We start from the raw sequence: 16,682 nt of genomic DNA, 5'->3' as shown, positions 1-16,682 counted from the left end.
CTCGTATCAGAGTTTTAATCCACCTTTCCCTATTTTTAATTTTATTGTTTATATCAAATTATTATAAATACTTTTCAGATTCAGTCCTTCCTCACTTCCCTTACTAGTATTTTGAAAAATAATTCCACTCTTTGAATATCTTTTAAAATATGAAGTACAGTACAAAAATAAACAAGAACAATCAAACTTATAGAATTGGTTGTTTTTATATGTTGTTTACACTTCATCTAAATGTACCATTGTTCATCTGTTAACTCTTACGTAAGTCTTTCCCACCTCTTAATTGGCCTCGGGATGTAAATAAATACCAAGGCCAATCATTCACTATTCGTGGTCTCAATTTGTCTCGGGGAAATCATAAGCTTTTCTTAATTATTGTAGCTAAAATGACCTTTTTTCCATCAAATTAGAATATTAAAAACAAAAAATAGCTACATTTTGAATAAGTTCTCTAAGTATGAAAAGGATTTGATGTGTTCAAGTACCTTGAAATTTAAGTCAAAATTGTATCTCAAGTATTACTACACTTCCTGATGCTAGCCCATACCAGGATTTTATCAAAGGTAAGGTACAATTAATAAAGGAATTAAAAAAAGGGTATATAGTGAATTTTCCAATTCATTGATAAAGAAAATAAGCATCACTAAAAACATTAAGGGACGAAGATGTAGTGCCACCGTTTCCAGATTACACTAATTACAAAATGTTTTGCTATTAAAAGGTGACACAGAAAAAGCTTTGGGCGAAAAACTTATAGGGGACTTGAGCTTGTTCAACAAGGCTGTTTTTCAAGCTGTAAAAGATCCAGTGAAGAGTGGAACATTGATTGGGGGACTTAACAAACCTTGGAGTCCCCAATATATATTTTTTAAATCTAATACTCAAAATACATAAATTGCTAGGGTATATTAAAAAAAACAGCTTGATAACTGTCTTTTTAATCATGTTGAATACATTTTATAAAATAATAAAAGATTTCAAACTCTCTTGATATTCCTGCGATATAACACTTTTATTAGTACATAAAATCCTTCAATCATCTTAGAGACATTAAAAAAAAATGGCGATACGGTCCAAAATAAATATTAATCCTCCAAAAAGAAATACTGTCCAGCCCGTTTTTGTTCGACATCTTTAACAGACTCCAGCTTGTTGATCCTTGGTCTAAAGTTGTTTGGATCCCGTCTAAATGTGATGCCTAGAAGTTCCAAAAACCGGTTCATACCGGCTAAGAGAGTTTGTGGAGTGTGCGCGGTTGTTTTCACAGAGGGTGAACCCTCGAACACGATCACGCGGTCAGCTAAATAGGTCGCCATAATGAAATCGTGTTCTACAACGAATCCAGTTTTCTTTGCATGAAGAATGAATCTAAAAAAAAGATGAAAAAATTTCTTCATTAGTATATACTTTATTAATATATTAACAATAAGGGCATTATTTGGAGGAAGATAGGTTGGAATTTAGCTTACGAATTTTCTAGAAAAATTAAACTCAATTTTTATAATATTTTGTAAGTTTTACCAAGTTGTCACAAAGAAATTTTTAACAAAGATTAATCTCTTACCGTTTTATAACTTTAGCTGCGACTAAACGTTGTTCGGAGTCTAGATAGGCACTGGGTTCATCAATGAGATAAACATCAGCTGGTTTTCCTAAACAAAGTGTCATAGCAACTCTCTGCAATTCTCCTCCTGACAGATTTTGTACTTCTTGATCAATTATGTCTTCTATCTTCAATGGTTTCATTACATCTGCTATAAACTGAAATAAATTCAAAATTTCTCATTTTAGAAGCACACATTTTGATTTTAAAACATGGGTAATATTTCACCCTTAATACCTAATAATAACTAATACAAAAGCAGAGTATTTTTTAATTACCTGTGGATGAATATATGCATCTCTAATTTTTTCATGTAACAGTTGCCTAACCAATCCTTGAGATTTTGGACTTATCTTTTGAGGTTTGTAGCTTATGTGAAGTTGTGGCAAATCACCTTAAAAATGATCTATTTAGCACAAGAGGTACCTTCAAGAAACTTTTAGATCTAAAATTCCATTTATTTTTATGCAATAAGCTTTAATTACCTGAACCGCTATCAGGTTCTAGGTTTCCCGCAAGCATTCTAATAAAAGTAGTCTTTCCAGTCCCGTTTTCTCCAAGCAATACTAATATTTCAGAGTCCGAAAATTGTCCCTGCACAACTTTCAATTCAAAATTACCCATAGTTTTTGTCATAGCTGGGTATTCATAATGATTCATACGCTTAACTTCTTCTTCTGTAGCAGATTCTGCTACTTTGAATACTAAAGATTCATCTCTGAATCGAAGATTTTCTGTTGGAACAAAACCATCAAGGAAAATGTTGATACCTGCAAAAGAAGATATGATATATTACAAACTCATGGAGTTAGAAAAATATTTTTAAGTGACAACATCTTAAAGATCAAAAATATATCTCAATAGACATTAATTTTAATTCATAATTCATACTTCCAAATTGACAGTGGTTTTTGATCACTGAAGTAAGATAGGTTTAAATAGATTTTGAAAGAAACTTTAATTAACTTACCTTCACGAACTGAGAAAGGCATAGTAACTACACCATATGCACCAGGCACTCCGTACAGGCAGCATATGAAATCTGATAGATAATCCAGTACACTCAAATCATGTTCTACCACAATAATAAACCTGTAAGATAAAAAATAAAAAATTTATAATACAATTTGTTTACTTAAAGTATTGGAACATTTTTAGTTTAAAGGATCTGAGGACAAGTCCATTTTTTACAATATAAATGTAGTATATAGTATCAAGTTGAATATTCACCACTAGACATTGGCACAACTGTAGACAGTATAATATTGATAGTAAAACAGAAAAAAATTTAATCAAAAAATTGTATGATTAGTCTTATACATCAATGGTAGAGTCAAGTATATATTAGATTGAAATTCTTATCTTAATCAGGTATACTAATACTTCTAATCAATGCTTGTAGATTCCCTTGTAGAATCATTAGTTTTTATTATCACAGTACTGAAAATGGAACACAACATGCTAGATATAACAAAAAGGAATTGTAAGAGAATAGAAAAGATATCGCAAAAAACCCAGTGTATCAAATCCCTCAAATGGCAATGGGAAGGAAACTTGGCAATGAATAGACAACAAAAATGACAACATAATCCCCATGAGACATCAAAAGACCCAGAAGAAGACCTAATGTAAAATGGAACCATGATATAAAGAAGCTAGCATGTACAACTTAGCCCAAAAGTAGACACCAATGGGTTTGAATGAAGGATCAATATATAAACATATATAAATGAGGCCCCTATATGAAAAATCATAAAGATATAGATGATGATGATACAGTTTAACATAAATTTATTAGAAATTTTAACACTTACTTGCTAGGATGGAGCAATGAACGAATTGTTCTGGCAGCATTCAAACGTTGTTTGACATCCAAGTAAGAAGATGGTTCATCAAACATAAATATATCACCATCTTGGATGCATACCATAGCACATGCAAAACGCTGTAGCTCTCCTCCAGAAAGTGCAGATATTTCACGTTCCTTTATATAATTCAGATCTAATAAACAAAGTAATATAATTATTATTTAATGATTTATTACAGAAATATTTTCTAATACTTACCCAGCATGGTACAAATTTGATTTAAATTATCTAATTCACTTTTTCTATCCAAAAGTTGACCAACAGTACCTTTAACAGCTTTAGGTATTTGATCAACATATTGTGGTTTGATTAATGCTTTTAAATCGTCCTCCAAAATTTTTGTAAAATAGTTTTGCAATTCACTACCTCTGAAGTGGCTCAAAATTTCAGTCCAATCAGGAGGGTCCTACAGCAAAATATTATATATTATATTGAATAAAGAAAAAAAATTGCTTACCATGAATCTACCTAAATTGGGTTTTTGTTTACCAGCAAGAATCTTTAATGCTGTAGATTTACCAATACCATTAGTACCTACAAGTCCTAATACTTCACCAGGACGAGGAATGGGCAATCTATGTAGCTTAAAAGAATTTTTACCATAGCGATGAGTAGTTTCTTTTTGTAAATTACTAGGCAAATTGATAATAGCAATAGCTTCAAAAGGGCATTTCTAGAAAAACATTAAATCAGATAAAAAACATTATTAAGAAAGTATAACAAACCTTAACGCATATACCACAACCTATACATAATTCTTCAGATATAGTAGCAATTTTGCTATTGGGGCTAACTTCAATACAAAGTTTTCCAAGACGAACTACAGGGCAAGATTTTTTACATTCCTGTCTGCATCTCTTTGGTTTACACTTATCTACGTTGACAATGGCAATACGAGTGAGTTTGTCGGACTCCTCCATTCCTTTTCGCTTGGACATTTTTCTATAACAAAGAAACAATATGTTCAGTAATAGAATTTCATTTCTAACCTCAAAAAATAATTGAAATTTGAAATGTTATATGGATTCAATAAATTTGTATCAACCTTAAAACTAATAAATAATTTATTAATTATCTACCTGTCGTGTAATTTCTTTTCTAACAGAAAACAATATTCAAAACGTCATCAAGAACCGACTTGCCATGAGGAGACGATTGGAAAGGAACTTTTTGAAACTTGAAGCTAGGCGATAAAAGAGTTGTCAATATATTTTCTTCTTTTTAATTTATTCTATAAATGGCCTAATGAACACTAGAACTACTTTTTCATTTCTTGGAATCTCAAAACATATTATCTTTGATACTATAGTATTATAGTATTTAATTTAAACCTCACTTGTCTTAAAATACTTTATTAATGCTTTTTTGAAAAATCAACTTTATAGTAATTGAATCATGGGATATTTTGTTTTTATTCAATCTGTCAACTTACCAGGTTAATCTTGTCATCTGTCAGTTTTTCTCAATTCAATTTTGGTTAGGTCTTTATTCTTAGATAATTTATTAAAAATGGCTAAGGTCGACATGGAATTAAAAAAAGTAAGCAATTTTTTAATTGTCCTTACACAATGTATATTCATCTATTTCAGGCTTTCACAGAGTTACAAGAAAAACAGCTAGAAACTACACAGAAGTTGAGGATAGCAGACATTCAAATAGAAAGTCTGAAAAGAACAAAACAGCATGCGTCAATTACCGAAAGGTAATTTTGAATTCATACAAGAATGTTCTTATGGCAATTAATGATCCACATTTTATTTTTGTCTTAGAGAAATCAGTTCTTTAAATGAAGGCACCAGGACTTATGAATCTGTAGGCAGAATGTTTTTATTAACTCCCATTGGAATGGTGAAACAAAATTTGAAAACCAAGCAAAGTACTGCAGAAGAGAAGATTAAAGTAATAGAGAATAATAAAACATACTTGGAAAATTCCCTTAAGGAGGCAACAAATAGCTTACGTGAACTAGTACAAACTAAAAAAGAATCTTGAACAGTTGTAACTTATATTTAATTTATTGTATGAAAATTGTACTGACAATTTAAAATCTCAATATAACATTGAATTAAATTATATTTGTTACTATCTTCCAAATCCTATACAGGTTTAGTGCTGCTTTCTTCGTTTTGTTGAACATATTTGCAGATCTTTACAGTTCCCAAATATTAATGATTTTGTGGGGTAGGTACAAGGTAAAGGTTGTCATACTTTGAAGGTTTCATCTATGAAGATTACAGTTTTTATTTGTTGTTAATTTTCTTTTTCTGGAAAATCAGTCTATTTTTCTTGATTATATTTGTTAGTCAAAATCACCTTTTCAAAATTTGAATAACTTATACCAAAATATTATATTTATGGGAGAGGGGAGGGCTTTGCAAATATGAAGACACATGTGCAAATATATTGCATAATTGGGAAGGTCTGGCAATATTTAAAATTCACCATCTTAGGAAATAGTTTTTATTTCAAAATATTTTTTACACTTTATCACAATTTTTGCTTTTGACATAACATAAAGAATACATTAATTACATTGTATCATCAATTCCTTGATGGTCTCTTCAAAAAGCAATGGATCTGATTTTGGAGTATGCTCAACACTGGAAGGTTTATTGAGAAGCTTGAAAATTCCAGTTCCTATAGCAGCAGGCATTCCCATTATAATATTTTCAGACACGCCGCTAATCTTATCACTTTGGCCATAATAAGCTGCATCGAATAAGTGATCTGCCGTTTTCTCAAACTGAAAATAAACAGAAAGTTATATTAATGAAAGATATTTCAAGAGTTTATCATATTCGAATACTTACAGAGGCTAAATTTAGAACTGATTGTTTCATTTTAGACAATCCTTGACGTGTTATACCTAAAACTTCACCAGTATGGGTCATTTGAGCTGCTAGTAACATAATATGTCTATAATCTACACTCATACCATGATTCTCCATCACCATTTTAATTTCTGACATGATTGTTTCCCTAAATTAGAAAAACTAATTGAATCAAGCAAAATATATGAAGTGTGATCTAAACATACAATTAATGAATTTCTGTAGTGATATCTTGAAGGAAATTTTAACGTTATGTTTAGTTTGACATAAAAAAATGCCAAAAATAAAAGATGTTATGAAGTAGAAAACGTTTTAAGACTGATAAAGTTACAAAAAAGTTTCTTTCTTACTTTCATGTCTTTTTTTGCAGTTCATAATTTAAATGATATGTAAGGGTTTCAAATTTTCAATAAAAAATAAAATAAGATTACACTAGTTTACATTGGAAAGTATTTGAAGATTACACACTTGAAATGCATATTAAAACGTCTTATTTACCTAGCAGCTTCTATCCCAAGTGTATGATAAACTTCCATAATATTATTTGACACAGTTCTTTTACCGTCTACACCATACGTTGCCATTACTTCCCGTAGATTATTTCCTTCGACACAAAGACTATAAACTGGTCTTCCATGTTTATCTTCCCTAGCTATAACCGCCCTATTAACTGTCGGCAAACCCTGAAACATGTAAGAACATTATCGTTAATGTATTATATGTTGATGCAAAAATATATAACTTGATTTAGTTTAAAAATTTGAACCAAAACTTTACTGTATAAAAATTAAATGTATTTTCGTTATTGGGTGAGTTGTGAAAAACATTTTTATATTTAGGCAACACCTGTTAATACTTAAAATTATATTTATTGAACTGTTAGATATATGATGTAGTGGTGATGTAAATTAATTAGTACAGACAACCTGCAACTGGACATCTGTTAACCCCAGTACATTGAAGGATACGACTACAGTTTGTTATAGATTATTTGGTCCGAGAAGGCTACTAGTAGTCAAATATGTCAAGTTCTCCAATAAGTACCTGAGCCTATTTGGCAACGATCGACGTGTCTTAGTTTGTAGAAAAGCAAATGGTGCATACAACTAAGATAAGCATACGGAGGAGAATCAGTAATGGCATGGAGTGGCATTAATACAGAGAGCCACACTACATGGTGAGCATACATACTTCGAAGCTCACAGGAAATGTTTTTCAGGTTTGTTATTTTAATCTACCTTCACATAGTAATTTTTTGCTCAAATTCATTGCAGTATTTTTGAATTTAAATAAAGAAATGGTCTATAAGATTGTATAAAGATAGACTATTCTAGAAGTGATATCAAAATTTTCATATTGATATTTATACCAGAAATTTTGTTTACAAAAAAACTTACCTTAACTACAACGTTTGGTATTTGCTCTTTCAACTCACTAAGAGCAAAATTCAGCCTTCTAGAATGTTTACTTTTATTTGGATGAACGGTTATTATTGTATCACTTTCTACACAGACATCTGCTGGTTTCAATTTCAACTTTGATGTACATAAACTGAAATTTATTAAAATATCTACATGTTATTCAGGCAAATATCATTGTAAAATAATGGTAACACAATAAGATCTACGAGTCTGAGTGAGAAATATCTACTCAACATTGATGAGCTATACAGTACTAACTTCCTGTTCTCTTCCTATAATTCAAGTTGTCGCTAATCTATTAATATGACTATGAAAAACTATTTACAACAATTAAATCTAAGTTGGAATTTCTACAACTGTTGATTATATTCTTAGCTCATTTACTACCTCTACACCAACAATCACAATTTCCCTCTGACTAGGGCTTCGAGGCTCGAAAGACCAGACAGTGTAATTGATGATGTAGTAGTAGTAGTAATAATATATTTGTTTATAATGTATAAACTAATATTATCGTATATTGGTTTGTTGTAGACTTATTTGAACTCTAGACACAATAGAAAAGAAGCAGAACTTGCAAAATAGAATAAATTAATTACCAAGCAAAGAGAGATTATTCATAAATAAATGTTGAATTAAAACTATGACAAATTGTTCAAGGTTAAATATAAATTGTAAAATCAAAAGCAAAAATTTACCTGTATCGAATTGTTTCTGCATTTACTTCTAATTTTAATAATTTTATTCTTTCATAGTTCAACTGAATTAATAAGAATGCACCTGTTTTGGTATAAACATCATCAATAAAAGTTGATATCTGAAAAAAAAAGGTATTTGCTATGTGTTACACAAAAAAGATGTAATTAAACAGAGCTTTTAACCACTTAAACTACACTAGTATACTAACCTCTCCTAAAGTAGTTCTTTCTATTCTTCCTTTCACCTCTCGAGCAAACCATTGATCAGTATCGTTTACCAAGCTAGCTGTAATTATTGGAGTACTTATATTCTTACTAGCATTTATAATTTCCTTTATCCTAACAAAATAATAAATAAAAATAAGTTTGTACTATATAAAATGAGCACTTACCTAGGTACACCCTGTGTAATGTTCATACTAGCGACGCCAGCAAAATGAAAAGTTTTTAATGTCATCTGTGTACCGGGTTCTCCTATACTTTGAGCAGCTAAAGCGCCAACAGCAGTACCTGGTTCTATTATGGATCTGATATATTTTTGTCCACAAGTTTCTAAAAACGTTACCAACTGGCTACAAGTCAGTCGCTCTATTTCTTTAGCAACGAGGCTGCTACCAAATTTTTTAGTTACTCTTTCGACTCTATCCGCCACAGTATTCATAAAATTGCTAAAAATGACGTTTATTATTATCCATATCATTTTTTATAATATAAATGTAATTTCCGTCGATTTGCCATTCACTGTTTTTCTTTTCTCCCTTAAAATACATGCGATTTTATTATTTCTTACTATTTTCATATCAATTTATCCAGTATAATACTTTTGTTTTGATATATTAGATACCGTGAAACAATGTACTTACACTAATTCGTTTCTGAAATCTTCACTGCACTCCTCAAGAGCATCAGTGGCAATAAACGCTTTTGTTGCCCTTCGTATTTGATCTCCATCCAAAGATACTTCTTGCCTATAAGGACACTTCGCTTTAATATGTTCCAATACCCTTTCAAAATCAACAGGACAGTCTTTACCTATAAACAACAATTGATATTTGAGAGAAAACTTTAATTGAAGTTATTATTTGCAGCACCTTCCATGTAAGTTGGGTCCAGACCATCACAACCATAATTCAACTGAATAATATCTCCTTCTGCATTTCTCACCGATCTATCATAATGTACCACAAGATCTTCTAGAGCCTGAGAAAATAAATATTCTTTAAATAAAAGTATGTTTACAATAAAACAACAATGCTATTAGAATTGCTTTGGGAAGCCCGTTCATTGAAACCTATTTGATAATTGGTTCAGAAGTGGATCCAGAACTGGACCTTTCACACCACGAAATAAATAGTCTCTAATAACCCTTTGGATGACTTAAAAGATGATATTTTTCGAATTAAAAAAAGTAAAAGCATAAAAGTATAGTAACAACTTTCTTATTTTTCAGAAACTGAAAATTTTCAAGGTTTTTTATCTCTTTTAGATCAAATCATCCTTAAAAGTTTTTTAAAAATATGTAGCCATTTAACCCATGGTAAAGAAACATCAGATCTAGAGAATACTCAAGTAAACCCAAGATATAAAAAATCACCTTATAATATTTTGTAATTTCTAAATACTAATTTCACTTATATTGTGGATAAGCAAGTTGAAAAATAAAATAAAATGAATGTTTGAGGTTAAGGCATATCAATTATTGTATCTTTTTTCATACCTTCACTAATCGCCTCTGCATGTATCCAGTCTCTGCGGTTTTTACAGCGGTATCCACTAATCCTTCTCTTCCGCCCATAGTATGGAAGAAAAATTCCGTAGGAGTCATGCCGGAATAAAAGCTATTTTCTACGAAACCTTTTGCTTCTGGAGTTTTGGCTAAAATTAACAATCATATATGACAGATTTATTTATTATCAAAGAAGGTACTAGTTCAAATATTAATGTTTCTCTTGTACTAAACTGAGTACAGAAGTTGAAATAAATTCCATTGTAACACACAAAATGTTTCAGGTGGTTCTGTTACAGTCTGGTCTAAGTAGTTATATTCCTTCTTAGAATGTTTTCGGCTGTGTAATCATGAGGTAACATGTACAAGCATTTTGCTGCACAATTCTTAAAAATGAGGATTTATGTGTGAGAAATTTTGTTCTCCATCAGTAAGTACATAAAAAGCAGTTTTAGAGAAGTAAAGAAGATACTTGAATTCAAAATTTAACATCCACAACATAAAATCACCTACTAATAAAAATTTTATACTTACAATAACGTTCGAAATGTGGCAGGGAGCGATCATCAAATCCATTTGGTACCCTTTTTCCATTTAAGGCTTGTTGGCCAACACAAGCAATCATCTGAGATATATTAATAAAAGAACCTAAAATAAACATAAAAATATAAATTAACTAAATTCATTTCTTTTTCAATCTCCAAATCAACGAAGAAATTACTAATTGCTCAAAAAAATGTTTCCAAGAATGAACAGGATTCAAATAATCTTATAAAGAGCCTAATGGTGGTCACAGCCATCAGAAGATGGTTGAAAAAACTATCCCAAAGGTTCTAGAAAAAGTCAAACAGTTTTACTTCATTTTATTTTAACTAGCTTTAGAGATTGTCAAAATATTAGATGACATTATAATTCAAAATACCTTTTGATCCTGAAAGTGCCATAATAAGAGGACTATTAGTAGAATGTAACTCAGCTACACAAGCTTGACCTGCATGTTCTCTTATCACAGACAATTCTTTTAATATAACAGCTTCCAAAGATTCTTCTACAGTACAACCAGGTTGAGTAGGCAGTTTTCCTTCGTTCATTTGTTTGATATATTCTTGACATTTTGCATAACTGAAAAATAAAATTGTCATTACTTATTCATTAAATTATATTTGTGAGAGATAGAAAAATATTTACCCTGTATTGAGGAGTTTGTTTTTTCTTCTAATTAGATTTTCCCCTGGTGTCACGTCTCCTATTCCAATTGAAAATCCAGTATTCATTAAATAATTTGAAGCTAATCTGGCTGCCGAAGAAATTGTACATAAATATCCTCTTGTTGTAATAATGTGGTCATTATTGTGATGTTTATCTATTTTATTTTCATCATTGATATGTATTTATGCTTATTTGTTATTGATTAGTTGTAGAGAATTTATTTTCTTGCTCCAACCGATTTCTCAGAATTAAATTTTGTTTAGTTTTGCAGTTTTTAAAAATACATTTCAATATAATTTGAATTTGTTACTAATAGATTTTCGTGATTATAATTTGCCACAGAGCCAGCAATAAAATATTTTTTATCTGGCCTACTAATGTATGTTCTCTTTATTTATACTATTTCAATCTACTATTTAAATACCCCAAAATAAAATAAGGACGCACAGTGAAGTTAATGAAAATTTGTGTCATCCATCAAACAAAAGCTGCTTCAAGTCATTATATTAAGATATAAGACAAGCTACTCACCTAACCTCCACATTGCTGTAATTGCATATTCTTTCCCAAAATCTCTCAATATTACATAAAATATATTGCCTCCTTTTCCTCCATTACCAAGATGACTCTTATCCAAAGTTCCAGCAATCAATTCTGAATTTCTTATAAGAACATAAGAATCTTTAACGCACATTTCTCTATTTTTTGTATAAGCTTTACCCTTTGCTTCCAGATTGGCTTTTACTGGATACTTTTTGTTGGGGCGGAAAATCAAACTGCAAATTTGTTTACCAGACCACAAAGGCACAGGCTGAAATATAGGATGAAAATATTACATCTTATAATATTTACAACTTAAACAAGAACAAATATGATTCATAATACATTATATTGTTCAGGATATAACCATTTCTGTTTATAAAACTTACATTATACTTTAATAAAAATCACTGCTGGTATTTACCTTTATAATACAAGGAGTTGGCAAATCTATATTCATATGTGTATCACTGCCAGCTAAAAGGGTTGCTGCTAATTGGGTAGCATGAGAGAAATCTAAAAACGTATCCTTCTTCGTTAACAAATAACCCCCAGTGAGAAAATCTTGGGTGGCAGCGATTAGAAGTTCTCCATTCCTAGGTGTAACCAAATTACTTTTATTCTAAAATCACGAGTGTTTTCATTAAAAACAAATTTATTGATTTAATACAAAAAACATTTAATTGTCGGAAGATCAGTACATTCAAAAACAATAAAGAAAATTAAATTATTAAATTATTTTACTCGGTCTCGATTTATGTTTTTGTTTGTTAATAGCATTAAAATATAAGCCCGAGGCTCATCTCTTTTGATATCCACTTTTTCAAATATGATTTTTCTTCAATATTTCAGATTTCAGAAGCACCTAGATGTATCAAAATCTTTTAGCTTATAAAAAAATAATAGCATATTCTGAAAGAAACATGGACCACAACAATAATAAGATTTATAAACAAATAATATTAGAAATATATCACAGAAAAATTATAATTCCAATAGAAAAGAACAATGAAGATCAACCAAATGTTTCAACAAGTAGTAATAGTAAGAAAAGTATTTGAAACTAAAGCATACAAGAAGACCCAGATGAAAATAGTAAATGTAAAAGCAGTAGCTAGTAAAAGATATGTAAAACAAACAAAGGACAGAAATAGTGGAGGAAGTCAGAAAAGAAAACCCACATTTGTAAAAGTACAAATATTTAATTATTTTAAATGTTTAGTTTGAACTGTTAATGCCAATAACAGCATTTCATAGAAGATAACTGAGACTGGAAACACCATTCAAGGTGAAGAGAGAAATGAAGGATGACATGGATAGATCAAATTAAGAAACTATGGGTACAAGAGGGACCAGAGCTTTCATCCGACACCTGAAAAGGTAAAAAGAAGATCAGTTACTAATAATAATTACTCTTCCATTACAAATATTTTGTAATGCTTAATTTATACATAACTATATTTTTGATTGTTGACAATAGTGAAGCAAATTTATAGTACTTACTCCCATCAATATAAGTGCTTCAGCTTTAGCTTCCTCTGTCTGTGGTAAATGTAAGTTCATTTCATCACCATCAAAATCAGCATTGTAAGGATTGCACACACATTCATTAAATCTGAATGTTCTATTATTGTGAATTTTTGCTCTGTGGGCCATAATTGATAATTTATGTAAACTAGGCTGACGATTAAACAAAACTACATCATTATCGTGAAGATGTCTTTCGACCATATCTCCCAACTAAAATTAAAATGAAGTTTAATTAATTGTAGTGGTAATAAATAGAAAATTCATTGCATAAAATACTGACTGTATGAAGACCACAATACCTAGAAATTAGAAAGGAAATTCATGAGTGTCAATATCTTACCTTCAATTCTTGTGCCAATTTTTCACGGTTACCATACTTCAAAAACTTTTTAAACTGGGATCCTTTTTGTTGTACATAATTAGCTCCGGGCCAAACATCTGGACCATTTATAACCAATTTTCTCATAGCATTAATATTAGCATGAATAACCCTTTCAGGAAAAGTTAAAATTTTAGCGATATGTTTAGGAATACCTACTTGATCAATTTCGAGATTAGGATCAGGAGAAATTACTGTCCTGGAAGAAAAATCAACTCTCTTGCCAGATAGATTACCCCTAAATCTACCTTGTTTACCTTTAAGTCGCTGAACTAACCCACGACCTGGTTTTTTAGGCTACAAATTATACAAATTTTTGACAATATTATCAAGAAAAAATTGCTGAGAGTAATAATTTTGACATAATAGATCAAAATAAAAGTACTATAAAATCCCATGCACGGTGGCTAGAATTATTTACATTAATTTCTAGATCTCTATTTCATCATGTGCACTTTTTATATAAATATGAATACCATCTGAGATATAATGATTTTAAAATATTGGAATTATCAATTTTATGTTATTAAATACCACATTTTATAAGAGTACTGGGTAGTTTTTAAGGGTAAGTAACTATTATTACATCAATGTTTCAAATTTTTAATAATTTTAAGAAATTATTTTGAAACATGTTTCCTTACAACTCCCTATGCAAAAGGTACTTTTGTAATAATTCAATAGATATTTCCATTTTCAACTCCAACTTAAAGGAATATATGTATCTCACTGTAATAAAAAATGTTACTTAATAACATACATTTACCCTCCGAAACTACCCTGAATTGGATAGGCAGTAGTATGAAATCAATTATTTCAATGTCTTATAGTAACTCTCAAAATATGAAGGTAAAATGATGATAAGAAAGATTTAAAATATTATAATTGATTCATAGGTCCAATATTTCTTACCATCATAGCTAGAGGTATTCCTGATAATTCACTATTGATATAAAGAGCAGACTGAAGTTGTAAAAAATCCCAACCTTCTTGGTACATATTTACAGAAGCACCTGATTGTTTATGTTTTTTGATAACATCATTAATAAATATTATTTCAGATTGTTTCATAGTTAAATCATCTTCATTCCTAGAACAAAAAAAGGATTTCACACACCAGTTTATAGAAGAATAAACTGATTTCTTACGTTCCAGCTTTTAACTCTGATATAACAGAAGGTCTAATGGTCACTGGTGGGACTAACATTCTAGTTAAAATTAAATCTTTTGGTTGAGACCTAGAAATGAATTGTTTAATAAGCATATGTTTCTTAATGTTACTTCTCTGATAATTCAAATCTCCTATAGCCAGTATTCACAAGTTTTTCCAAAATCAATTAAACTTAGATATAGGCATGTAAATATAAACACCTCTTAGTGTTTTGTGCAACATCCACTTGTGTTGAAAAAAAGTTAAGTTACTGTTGGTCAAAAGGGAAATACATAATTTTTTCACTTGCCTCTTTTTGTTTCTTAATAATCAATTTTTTGGTGCATCTGATTTAAAAAAATCGAAATAACTGAAAATCAACTAGATTCTAATAAAGTGATAAAAATATTTCTAAAAACAATGTTAGGACTTACTTATTATATAAACAAACAAAGGAAAAGATTTTACAAATTTTTAGAACAAAATAATGATTGAAATCTACTAATGCTAAACAAAGGTACTCAAAATATTTGTTATACCTTTTTGGATCCATAGCTAATAAAAGAATATCATTTTCAGGAATTCTTTCAAATAATTTCAAGACATCAATTGGAGTTAGAATCTCAGCAATTGGACTTCCTGTAAAAGCTGATTTAATATCAGGGTTACTTTCTATGGCAACAGCAAATTCTTTTAGCTGATCATTTAGCAATTGTTGTTTATCTTTATCTCTGTTTCTTTCATGAACTATTTTTAGTACAGAGTTGCCAGTACTACCTTTAGCAGTCATCTTTTTAACAAATCCATTGTGTTCCTTACAGTTCAAACATTTTGTGTTTTTTTTGCACTTATCTATAATTTTCTTTCTTATAGCTTTTTTTGTCATATAACTTAAATGAGGATTAGACAACCTAATTCGATATTGATGCTTCTCTTTTTCATCTAAAAGAACATGGGCACATTTTTTACAAATCGATTGTAAAATGCATATAATACTCCGAAAATAACCAACATGAAAGACTGGCAATTCTAAATCAATATAACCAAAGTGACCAACACATTCATTAATATTTTTTCCACAGGTTTGGCATGGCGAGTCTTTTGAGTTAGTTCCCTAAAAAAGAACAATATTTGTAACATTCTATATGTAAGTTAAATATAAAAGAGTAAATTACTAGTCTTTTGTCAAGAACTCCGTATGGGACAGGAGTTCGTTGGACATCTTGATTATATAGATTTTTAGCTACTACATGAATATGAGACTGTTGTTGCATACTCTCTGCGCTTTCCACACCAAAAGTAACATGGGAGCTACAAAGTAAAATAGTTGTAATTCTATAATAAAATATGAAACACGCCGCCCCAAAAAACTCAAAAATAATTGGTCAATTAATCTAAGAAATGATTGAAAAGAATTTTTTGCTTAAAAAGAACTTATCACTCATAATAAAAACATGAAACTTCTCTGGAGACAATAAAGTAAGTTTTTATTTTTAATTATTAATAAATAAACAATGACAATACTTACATTTTTCTGGCCACGTCCGTTTCCCGGTACTGTTCTTTAGGCATTTTAGAAATTAGTAAAAATCCAATAAATGAAACAATCTATGTAATTCGCTTTAAGCTTACCACATCTTACAACAACTTTTAATTCATACTACATAAAACTTTAGAATGTGTTGTCAATTAAAATAAAATGAGGCTTAAGTTCTTCATCTTTTTTA

At 30.0% G+C, this 16,682-nt stretch overlaps 3 protein-coding genes across 3 annotated transcripts; 1 reads left to right on the top strand and 2 right to left on the bottom strand.

Moving 5' to 3' along the window:
* Nucleotides 1-922: 922 nt before the first annotated feature.
* LOC130442207 (protein Pixie) lies at nucleotides 923-4,830 on the bottom strand. Its single transcript, XM_056776340.1, has 10 exons — nucleotides 4,551-4,830; nucleotides 4,197-4,413; nucleotides 3,929-4,144; nucleotides 3,670-3,877; nucleotides 3,418-3,604; nucleotides 2,574-2,695; nucleotides 2,089-2,373; nucleotides 1,882-1,997; nucleotides 1,565-1,761; nucleotides 923-1,368 (listed from the first exon to the last, which is right to left on the bottom strand). Exons 2-10 carry the CDS (start codon nucleotides 4,407-4,409, stop codon nucleotides 1,086-1,088), a joined length of 1,827 nt encoding a protein of 608 aa, XP_056632318.1. The 5' UTR covers nucleotides 4,410-4,413; nucleotides 4,551-4,830; the 3' UTR covers nucleotides 923-1,085.
* Nucleotides 4,831-4,911: 81 nt separating this feature from the next.
* LOC130441523 (prefoldin subunit 1) lies at nucleotides 4,912-5,541 on the top strand. Its single transcript, XM_056775244.1, has 3 exons — nucleotides 4,912-5,010; nucleotides 5,061-5,173; nucleotides 5,241-5,541. Exons 1-3 carry the CDS (start codon nucleotides 4,981-4,983, stop codon nucleotides 5,461-5,463), a joined length of 366 nt encoding a protein of 121 aa, XP_056631222.1. The 5' UTR covers nucleotides 4,912-4,980; the 3' UTR covers nucleotides 5,464-5,541.
* A 376-nt stretch (nucleotides 5,542-5,917) lies between these two features.
* Nucleotides 5,918-16,680, bottom strand: LOC130442106 (DNA-directed RNA polymerase III subunit RPC1). Its single transcript, XM_056776145.1, has 22 exons — nucleotides 16,484-16,680; nucleotides 16,131-16,266; nucleotides 15,495-16,069; nucleotides 14,954-15,043; nucleotides 14,718-14,895; nucleotides 13,767-14,102; nucleotides 13,400-13,636; nucleotides 12,321-12,518; nucleotides 11,888-12,167; nucleotides 11,336-11,444; nucleotides 11,070-11,269; nucleotides 10,682-10,795; nucleotides 10,139-10,296; nucleotides 9,513-9,621; nucleotides 9,285-9,453; nucleotides 8,814-9,089; nucleotides 8,631-8,760; nucleotides 8,422-8,540; nucleotides 7,700-7,853; nucleotides 6,801-6,985; nucleotides 6,282-6,450; nucleotides 5,918-6,214 (listed from the first exon to the last, which is right to left on the bottom strand). Exons 1-22 carry the CDS (start codon nucleotides 16,525-16,527, stop codon nucleotides 5,996-5,998), a joined length of 4,185 nt encoding a protein of 1,394 aa, XP_056632123.1. The 5' UTR covers nucleotides 16,528-16,680; the 3' UTR covers nucleotides 5,918-5,995.
* Nucleotides 16,681-16,682: the final 2 nt, after the last annotated feature.

Source organism: Diorhabda sublineata, chromosome 3 (genome assembly GCF_026230105.1).
Source record: "Diorhabda sublineata isolate icDioSubl1.1 chromosome 3, icDioSubl1.1, whole genome shotgun sequence".
Taxonomy (NCBI): Eukaryota; Metazoa; Arthropoda; class Insecta; order Coleoptera; family Chrysomelidae; genus Diorhabda; species Diorhabda sublineata.
The sequence above is the reverse complement of the archived record's forward strand: the minus strand, read 5'-3'. Positions and strand labels throughout refer to the sequence as shown.